The 9,900-nt window shown below is 64.2% G+C and overlaps 1 protein-coding gene across 2 annotated transcripts; it reads right to left on the reverse strand.

Annotated features, from left to right (window-relative positions):
* Positions 1–1,146: 1,146 nt before the first annotated feature.
* ECEL1 (endothelin converting enzyme like 1) lies at positions 1,147–9,205 on the reverse strand. 2 transcript variants are annotated; one of them, XM_023188607.1, is made up of 18 exons: positions 9,061–9,205; positions 7,210–8,096; positions 6,524–6,592; positions 6,306–6,416; positions 6,126–6,218; positions 5,796–5,920; positions 5,325–5,547; positions 4,731–4,829; positions 4,425–4,499; positions 4,177–4,274; positions 3,871–3,929; positions 3,735–3,786; positions 3,099–3,166; positions 2,822–2,946; positions 2,409–2,474; positions 2,036–2,131; positions 1,718–1,794; positions 1,147–1,572 (listed from the first exon to the last, which is right to left on the reverse strand). In XM_023188607.1, exons 2-18 carry the CDS (start codon positions 7,993–7,995, stop codon positions 1,473–1,475), a joined length of 2,322 nt encoding a protein of 773 aa, XP_023044375.1. In that variant the 5' UTR covers positions 7,996–8,096; positions 9,061–9,205; the 3' UTR covers positions 1,147–1,472. The 2 variants fall into 2 exon arrangements, with proteins under 2 accessions (XP_023044375.1, XP_023044374.1); XM_023188606.1 differs by having other exon boundaries at positions 4,171–4,274.
* Positions 9,206–9,900: the final 695 nt, after the last annotated feature.

Raw genomic sequence — 9,900 nt, forward strand, 5'->3', positions numbered from 1 at the left:
GAGGAAAGGTCTGGAAACAGCACCTGCATGGGGCCTGGGGTCCTCCAAGGAGCACGCTGTGAAGGAGTCCTTGACAGGCAGCTCTGAGCCGGGCTTGGTGCCCAGGACTGGGCCTCTGCAGTCTTCCCTGACACATCGGAACCCAGTGTCAGCCGCCTGCAGACTGGGAGGAAGGGCCCTGCTCCATCCCGGATTGGCCACTCCTGTGGGTATCCTTCTCAGTTCCAGCCTCCTCCGCAGGACCACGCATGGCTGTCCTGCCCAAGGCTCAGATGACAAGGACTTCTTAAAGGTGTCTGAAGGTTGGGGACAGGGTGCAGGCAGGCGTCGTCTGAGCAGAACGACAAGAGCTGGGCTGGCAAGAAATTCACCACTTCCGTTCAGGAGATGGGGATGGCCACGCTGGGTGGTGCCCAGGGAGGGGTTAACCCCTCTAGGCCACCCCCGAAGGGAGAAAAGCAGACCTGGGAGGAAGGGCAGGCACCTGCTGGTCCCCGTCAGTGCAGACTCGGGATCCCTGAGTGGGGCCGCCCGATAGGAGAATTCCCCCTCCCCCTGCCGCCCCTCCGTGATCGGGCAGGGCCAGTTGGCAGCCTCCAGCCTGGGCAGCACTCCCTGCCTCTGTCCACCCTCCTCACGCCAGGAGCCTATCATTCCTACCAGTCCTCTGCTTTCTGCACCCCAGGAGCCTGCCTCCACACTGGAGGAGAGGCCGAGATGTCCTGTGGGCCGGCCCCACCTCCATGTAACTGTGGGTCACTATCCCCTTTCTAGAGAGGCTGAGGCCAAGGGCCAGGCTGAGACAAGGCAGAAGCTTCTTCTACTATAGACTTGCAGGGGACATAAGTCCCAGCATCACTCTGGAATGTGGGTCACCAGGCCATGAGACTGAATTAGGGGTGCCCCAGAACTGGGCAGGAAGTCCTGGGCAAGGCTTTGGGGGAGGGCGGCTGGGCCAGGGAAGTATTGCCAGTTGGTGGAAAAGATGGAAGAGTCCAGGAGGGCTAGACACAGGTGGCTGAGCCAGGGCAACCAGTAGACAAGAAGGTCCTCTCCAGGGTCCCGGTTGTGCTAAGCGCCCTAGCCTCCTCGCAGAGGGCTCTCTCCAGCTCCGCCTGCCCTGGGGACCCGTGAAGAGGCCAAGGCAACCGTACAGTGATTTATTGACCAGACTTTGCAGCAAGAACACAGCGAAGGTGGGTCCGTACAATCCAGCTTGGCAGAGGGTCTGGCCCCCTTAGAGCAGAGTCTGGGGACCCCAGCATATTTCCCCCACAACCCCCCGAAGTCCAGCCTCATCCCTGCTCCAGGCCCCTCCTGAAGTGAGGAGCAGCAGGGAGTCCGGGTCCTGGAGGGGCTGGAAGGCAGATGGTGCTCAGAGCGGGGCTGGCACCGGGTGCATGCCTGCCCCGGTAGTCGGCAGGAGGTGATTCGTGCGGGGGCAGTGGGGGCGTGCAGGCGGGCAGCCAGGCTCACCACACGGAACACTTGTGGGCAGGGTTCATGGGCGTGTCCCTGGGACAGTGGAAAGCCCGGCCGAACTCCTCAAACTGGGACACACTGCCCAGAACCCTGGGGTGGGGAGAGACCCACACTGTGAGGGGCCCTGCAACCACCCCAACCCCAGCAAACAGGGGTGAGTTTTATTCCTTCCCATGCCCCCGATCCCACCCCAAACACAAGGAGCGGACGAGGCCAGGCGGGCAGCCGGGCGTACCTGTAGTGCTCAGGGGCATGCTTGTCGGTCAGCACCTGAAGGTAGATGGACTGAGACCGCCGTTTGATGCACCAGTTCTGGGTCCAGGAGCGGGGTGGAGGGGAGGAGGGGGAGATGAAGCCAGGCATCCGCCCCCTAGCCCCCCACCCAGGACGCAAGGCCATAGGCCCCCTCAGCACCACAGGGCCATCACCTCTGAGGGGACAGGTGATGAGAGACAGGCTGGCCATGTGAGGCCTGGGCAAGGCAGAGTCGGACTGACCCTGGATGCCGGGTCCCCACCCCAAGGCTCCCAGTCCAATCCCCCACCCGGTCCACCTGGGCAAAGGCAATGAAGAAGAGCTGGTCGTGTGTGTACTTGAGCCGGGGCAGTGGGTGCTCTGGGCCGTGCTCCCGCACCCACTTCTGATAGGCCTGGGGACAGAGAGAGCACGGACTTGCTATGCCTACCCACCCTGGGCACTGCTTCCTCTCTGTCCTCCATCCAGGTAGCCCTCCCTGCTCTCCCTGTGAAGGAAGGCCTGTGAACCCTTCCTCTTCCAGTGGACCGTGTCCCCAGCACATGCCCTGCCCCACCCCAGGCCAGAGCTCAGCAGGGTGGGCAGGGAGAGGCAGCTCTGTCCCTCATCTGGAGTCCTCAGCAGCCCCCGCCCCTCCCGCAGCTGGGGTGGAGCGCAGGCAGGCGGCTCACGTGGTAGGCCAGCTTGAGGCCACCCATATCTGCGATGTTCTCCCCAAGCGTGTGTTTCCCGTTCACCTGCCGGGAAGGGAAGAGGACAGGGGGCCGCTTGGGGCCCAGCTGGCCTCCCTCAGGCATTGATACCCTGGGCCGCAGCCCCTAATTCCCACCACCCCTCTCCTTCCCTTGCCCAGAGAGTTTGAGGGGGGGCTCCAACCCTGCTCCTTCCCCCTAAACCCCTTGTCCTCCGTAAGTCTACAGATACTCATCATGTGTCCACGTGAATGTGCGGGAACCAAGTGTGTGTGCAGGGACCTGGGCACAGGTTTTGTTTGGACATGTGCACGTGCACAAGGGTATGTGTGATGCTCCCACCCTGTGCCCTACCAGGCCTGAGGGGCACAAGGGGCAGGTGGGGGTCTCACCCGCTGGTTGTAGACAGTGAAGTTGTCATAGAGACGGACGATGCACTCGGCCTTTCGCAGGAAGCGGGTGTAGGAGGCCTCGGTCCACCAGTGCAGCAGGTTCCCTGAGCGGTCATACTGGCCCCCTGTGGGCAGTGCAGCAGGATGAGACCCACCCTCACCCTGAGCTCCCTCCCCTTCCCACCCACCAGCCCCAGTTAGCCCATCCCCTACCCTGCCTCTCCACTGCCTGTCCTGCCCCCTGCCAGCCATCCCCTCGGGCCCCAACAGGCCTCACCCCAGTCGTCGTAGCCGTGGGTCAGCTCATGTCCAATGATGGTACCGATGCCTCCGTAGTTGAGAGACCTGGGCCCACAGCAGCAGCATCAGACCCTAGCCCTCAGCACCCTCTGAGAGCCCCATGCTGCTGCCCAGGCCCCGGATGTCCCCTGGCCAGGCCAGAAGGTGGCCCAGGGAGGCCACAGAGGCATCGTGTGGTCCAGGGGCACTTGTGCCTCAGCTTCCTCATGGGCTGTGTGAATGCCAGTGGAACCTATCCAGCCACTTTTAGGAAATCCCATCTAACAGAGCTGTCTGGGCGGTGAAACGGGGCTGGAGGAGACAGGAGGGAACGAGGCACCCACGTGGGGGTTTGGCCTCCGACCTCATCGTTAGTGTTGCGCCACCTTTGAAACATCGAAATGAGCCTCAAACAAGTAAGGAAGACCCCAGGAAGTTACAAATAACAAACCTACACATTTTTCTAAATAACCAAGGATGCAGTGGGGAGCCAGGGTGTCCACAGCTGTCCTGACTCCTGAACCCAGCTGGGTCTGGGGCGATTGGAGCCACAGTACGCCGACACACACCTGGTAGACAAGGTCTGCATGCCAGCCCTGCCCTCAGCCACAAACGGGGCAAGCTATGTACTCACTGTGGGAAGTCAGGGTCATACAGGGTGGGCTGCAGGATGCCCGCGGGGAACACTACAAGAAGGGGGTACTCAGTGGGAGACACACCCACTTTTAGACCCTGCCCCGCCCAGCAGGGTCTGGGACACATCCCCTTACCCATTTGGTTCTTGTTGGGTAGATAGTAGGCATTGAGCGCCTGTGGCGGGAGTAGCCACCTGTGGAGGGAGGCTGGGGTGAATGGGGGGCACACACTCCCTCCCCCACTACCCTCACATCACAGCTTCCTCATCAGCCATCTCCTGACAGTCTGGGGGTCACCCTGCCGGCCTCCACCCCATGCCCTGTGCTGGCCTGTGTGCCCCCCACATCTGCATGGCTGTGAGATGATTTGCCCCACCAGCTCCTGCCGTTTCCCCACGACCTTCTCTGACCCCCAGCTCTGGACCAGGTACCCACGTGGACTTGTCCACCTCCTGCCGAATCTTCTTAACTGAGAGCTGGATGCTGAACCGGATGCTGTTCAAGATGTTCTTGAAGTAGGTCTTCTCGTGGACCTCAAACTGCAGGAGGCATGGGCGGCACTCAGCCGCAGACAAGGGCAGGGCTACCTGCAGACTGGGCGACAACCTGGCCGTGCAGGCCACCTGCCCTCCTGAGTGCCGTTAGTATAGGGGCTGTGGACAGGCAGGGCAGGCAGGGTCAGGGCCCACCTCATATTCCTTGTCCACAGCATCAGGTTTCAGCAGGAAGTCTGGGTAGCCAACCATCACCATCATGTACTGGAGCTGCAGGCCGAGGGCAGGTGAGGGTGGCACAGGGCTTCGGGAGACAGCCCCCACCCCGTCCTACCCACCAAGGAAGGGAACACTAGGCCAGCCTGGGAGTGGGCTTCACAGTGGGGGAGGCAGGCCTAGTCAACTCTACGAAGCCCTTTTTGCCCCTTTTGTTCTCTTTCACTGGCACACAGTAGGTGCTCAATGTATATAGGACCAACCAATGGCACAGGGTCCCCTCACTTTGGCCCGAGCAGCAGCCCTGGTCTCAGCATCCATCCAGTCCAGTTCCTCCAGCCGCTGGCCCAGGATGTACTTGATGTCTTCCACCAGCTGCTGCACCTGCAGGGTCAGAGGTCAGGGAGCAAGGGTCAACCCAGCAGCCTTTCACTCTGGTCCATCACTCCTGGCAGGAGGGGTACCTCTGTCTTTAAGCACCACTTTCTAAGCCCAAACCTCCGTTCTGAACACCAAGAGTATACTTTGGAGGTGGGGATCCAGGCCCTGCACCCCTGAGGACTCATAAGACAGAAGAGGAAACTGCCCCCGCAACGACCACAGACATCCCTAAGGCCACGCCTCCCAAGCATGCCTGAGAAGGTGGGCTGGGGCCTGGTAGGGAGGTCCACCTGCAGTTGCTAGTCCACATGAGCTTCCTGGAGGAGGAGGCCTGCGGAGGAGTAGCCTGGAGCCTCAGAATCAGCTGAGTACTTAGCAGGGCCTGGTCCCCCTGCCTGCAGGGGGACATGTGGGGCTCCCCATGTTAGGACCATGGCCTCAGGAGGGCTTCACCCTCAGTTCAGCACCATCCTCCCCACCCAAACAAGGGCAGCCCACCTTGGCTTTGCTGGCAGCTGAGAAGTGCTCGTGTACAAAGAGGGCACCAAGTGCCATGCCAAAGTGGCGGTTGGCCTGGCCCAGGCAGACCCGGGCCAGCTCCTGTGGCTTGTCGCTGCCCTCCATCTCCCGTGCCAGCTCATGCAGCGCCTCACGGAATGGTGGGGACAGATGCTCACTCAGGACCACCACCACGCGCCACACCAGGTAGTTGTGCAGGACCCTGGGGGCCAGGTGAAGCCAGTGGGTGTCCAGACGGACATGCATGTGGGCCACCAAGGGCACCACCCCCACCTGTGCCCCCCAACCTGCGGCTGGACCCAGGACCCAGACAACCCCACAAAGAAGGGACAGGGGGTCATTCCAGATATGCAGAGCAGAAAATGTAAAGGCCACCCAGCAGACAGGTCCAGCGTGCAGGGGAAGGATCTAGTGGCCGCTGGGCAGAAAATGCCAGATCTGCAGCCGTACCGGCGGGGTGTGGAGCGGATGAGCTGGGACACCTGCTGCATGTAGTCTGTCGCCAGCAGCACCACCTCCTCTTCCTCTGAGAAGTCCTCCTGGAAGATCTGGTCTAGCAGCCACTTCCACCGCAACTGTGAGGCCAAGGACAAGGACAGTGAGGCTGGGGGTGGCAGGGGCCACAGAAGACAGGCAGAGGGGCAGAGAGAGGCAGCAAGGGGACATGAGAGTCCATGATCAAGCAAGGGTTTGCCCATCTCTGGGAAGAGATGACCCTGTAGTTCCAGCAGCAGCATTGCCCCCAACCCTGCCTGCCCATGAGGACTGGGCCACACTCACATGGGGGGTGATCTTCTGCAGCTGCCCCAGCGTCACCTTGTTGTACATGGAGCTGACATCTCGCCGTAGGTCATCATACTCTGACACAGTGATCTGTTGGGAGAGATCACAGCTGACCCAGCCCTGCTCCTTGATGCCCTCTCTCAAATCCAGGGCAGACGCCAGTCCCAGTCTGCTCACATTGGCCAGCCGCTGCTCCACCTGCAGGATCTCCTGGGCCTTCTGTTCCACAGCGTCTGCACCCAGGAGGCTGAGCACTCGCTCCATGAACACCCTGTATGCTGCCAGGATCTGCACCAGGGGAGGGGGCTCATCCAGGGACAGGGACAGGCCTAGCCTGGATCCACCCCTCCTGGGGCCCCAGGCCTTCCCTGCCTCCCCATCTCATGCCCCAGCACCTTCTCACTCTCCTCATCCTGAGCTAGATACAGGGTCCTCTCTGGCAGGGTGAGCCCATCCTGGTCAATCTGGGGAGGGAGACAGGGTCCAGAGGTCAGAGGTCCACACCTCAGGTTCCCTAAACAAAGGGAATTCCCACTCCAATGCCCAGAGAGCAACCAGACATCCATGAGTACAGCCCCAGAAGCACGCAGACCCCAGTCCCTCTTTCCACCAAGACGAGATGGCCAAAGCCCATTTCCTGACTGTCCCAGCCTGCGGACGCCCAATCTTACCCCTGTACCTCTACACTTTCCTTATCTGTCAGGGGCATTCGTAGTTCCCCCACTGATAGTTGGGACCCCTAGTTTTGGGGCCAGCTCCAGCCCTCGCGGAGATGTCAACCCAGCCCGCCGGCGCGCCCCTCCCTCTTGGCCCTCACAGCCTGCCAGAGGGCTGGGAAACTGCGGCTCCCGCGGCCCCTCTAAACACCGCAATTACCCCCCAGGGAAATTACTTGCGCCCTCCTCCCGCGCTCTGCCGCGGTGCGCTCCCCTCCCCTCCCCTCTCCTGCTCGCCTCTCCCCTCCTCTCCTCTCACGCACCCGCCTCCTGCGCACAGGGACCCCTGGGCAAGGCCACTGCGCCCCGGATCCGCCGCCGCTGGCAGGGCGCTCGGGTTGGGCTGGGGGAGGGGGGACACTCACGCGGATGACGTAGCGCGAGGAGTTCCTGTCGTCCAGGCTGACGGTGAGCGAGAAGAGCGCCGCTGCGCTGTACACGCCCTGCGCCTTGTACAGCAGCCGGTTGAGGTCCCATCGCGCAGCGACCCCCGGACGTTCCTCTGTGCCGCCCAGGTCCCAGCCCCCGCAGTCCTCGATTACCTCCAGCATGGGCCGCGGGCCCAGTCGCTCGATCTCGCGCATGTCTAGGCAGGAGCGGAAGAAGGCGCGCACCTTGCGCTGGGCAGCGCCGCCGGGCCCACCCCCGGGCCGCGCCAGCAGGCGCCGCAGGCGCTCCTCGTTCTGCTCGCCGATGGCCGCGATGGTGCCATAGGTGAGCTTGTCGTCGGGGATGGCATGGCGCCGCAGCCAGCCACCGCAGGCGAACGAGTAGAAGTCCTGGCATGGGTCGATGCTGGCGTCCAGGTTGGCGGCTAGGAAGCGAGCGGCGCGCGCGAAGGCCTTGCGCTCAGGGCAGCCCTCGGGACAGGCGCCGCCGCCGGCCGCGACCGGGCCCAGGTACTTGAGAGCCAGCATAGCCGCCAGGATGGCGCAGAGGCCGGCGGCGAACACCAGCCCCGACAGCAGGCACACCTCGCGCCGGTTCCAGCGCGGCAGTCCGGACCGGGCCCCGGCGGCGCTGCGTGCAGCACCCAACGGGAAGCCCGGGGGCAGGGAGGCCCCGCGCGCGCCCCCCGCACCGCAGCGGCTCACGTACTTGACCTCTTGGAACTCATCGTAGTGCGCTGTCAGCGAATACGGGGGCTCCATGGCGCCGAGGCCGCTGCGGTGCAGCCCTGGGCCACCTGGGCTACGGGATGTGCGTGGCCGCCGGCCTCCTCGTGGGCCTCCGCATGGCCCCGGGGCCGCAGCTACGGGAAGGGCAGAAGCTGGCTCAGGAGGCGCCGCAGACGGATAGGGCTCAGGGGTACCCCGAGGAGGCACACAGGCCTGGGTGCAGAGGCCCCAGCCTTGGGCCTCATTCACTGCGGAAACCAGGGATTAGGAGGGCTCAGCGGGGCCACCACCCCCACGTGCACAGTGTAGTCTTCTCCCCTGTCCTCCCCCTGCACACAGTTGAGAGCCGCAGGGTTGGGAGGGCTCTTATTGGAAGCAAGACGCGCCAGGCAAGGGGCCTGGCAAGTAGTGGGCCTTCATTGACAGGTCGTCCCTCTTCCCTTCGCCTTTCTTTCCCACGACCTGCCCCAGCCAAGGCCAGGTGGGGTGGGGGAAGGAGCGGAGGCTGGAGTGAGGAGGTGCAGTCAGGGGCGCGTCTATGCGGCACTTTCAGCTCTCCGCTCTGGACCCAGACGCTCCGCTAAGCGGCCAAAGAACCAAACTTTGTCCTCGCGCAAGTCCGCGGGATTGACCACGCCAATCCCGCTCGCTGGCTCCCTCTGCTCGGTGGCCCGACGGCCCACTCGCCCCTTCCGTAGAGGCGCGCGCCAACGCCCCAGGGTGGCGAACACACAACCCACCCCTGGACGGCCCTGATGGAGAAGCCGAGACGCGTGCCCTCGCCCCACTCCCACCATCTCTGTCCCCGCCCCGAGCCACTCCCGGCTTCAACAGGTTCTCCCCAGAACCCAAACTTGGGCGAAGTTTCACCCCCGGCGGGGAGAGAGCTGGCCGGCGAGCCCCGAGCCCTGGCGCTGTGCCGCGCAGTCCGCGGAGCCCGAGAGCCGAGCCCGGGAGCCGCAGCCGCAGCCGCAGCCGCAGCCGGAGCCGCAGCCGAGAGGACGCAGACAAAGCCGGGAGGCTCCGCGCAGTGGCGGCGGCGGCGACGGAGGTGGCCGCGATGGTGGCCTCAGCGACAGGGACTCGGGCGCCACTTACCCGGCAGGTGCGCGCCCAAGCCGGCGGTGACCGAGCGGGTCGGGCCCGAGCCGGGGCCTGAGCCGAAGCGGAGCGGAGCTGAGCTGAGCTGGCGTCCGGTGTCTTCCAGCGCCCGCCGCCTCCTCTGCCGCCGCGCCGAGCCCGCCGCGCCGCCCGCCTGCCGGCCCGAGGGAGGGGGCGCGCCGGCGGCTCCACCCTCCTCCGCCCGCCCCGCGAGCCCCTCCTTCCTCCTGCGTCTCTCGGGCCACCTGGCAGCCGGGCGGCAACACGGACGTGGGTCGGCGGCCGCGGAGACGGGCTCCCGGGGGTCGTGCGCGGGCTGCGGTCTGGGACTCCAGGTCCAGCCGCGTTCCAAGACGAGTGAGGGCAGCGAGTACTGCGGAGTCCCTCCGATCCAGTGTCCCCACTCCCAGCCGCCCACTAGCCCCTGGTGAAGGGAGCTCAGTGGGGACTCCTGCAAGAAGAAGGCTTGCAGCCCCCTTCCCCATCCTCCCCAGCCGTGGCTGGCCCTGGCACCACGGCTCAGGAAGTCCCTGGCCCAGGTAGAAAGAAAAGGGGCTGGAGCTGGAGATGACGGGCCAAGTACTCCTCCGAAGGGCTAGGGGCGGTGTCAGTAGTGCCTGTGTCTGCTGGCACAGTCCCTGGCGCAGAGCGCACCTTCACTACCGGCTTCTTTGTCCTCCTTGGAACCCCTGCCCTGGATCGGCTCTCCACCAGGACTTCTGGTTGGCCTCGCTCCCTTCACCTAGTCCCTGGCCCAGGTAGGAAGAAAAGGCCAAGAGAAGACTGAGCGAAGTCTCCCTGCTGGAGCCAGGGAGGGCTGGAGCCTGCCTCCTCTGG

The sequence above is a fragment of the Piliocolobus tephrosceles genome, chromosome 11 (genome assembly GCF_002776525.5).
Source record: "Piliocolobus tephrosceles isolate RC106 chromosome 11, ASM277652v3, whole genome shotgun sequence".
In the NCBI taxonomy this organism is placed as follows: domain Eukaryota; kingdom Metazoa; phylum Chordata; class Mammalia; order Primates; family Cercopithecidae; genus Piliocolobus; species Piliocolobus tephrosceles.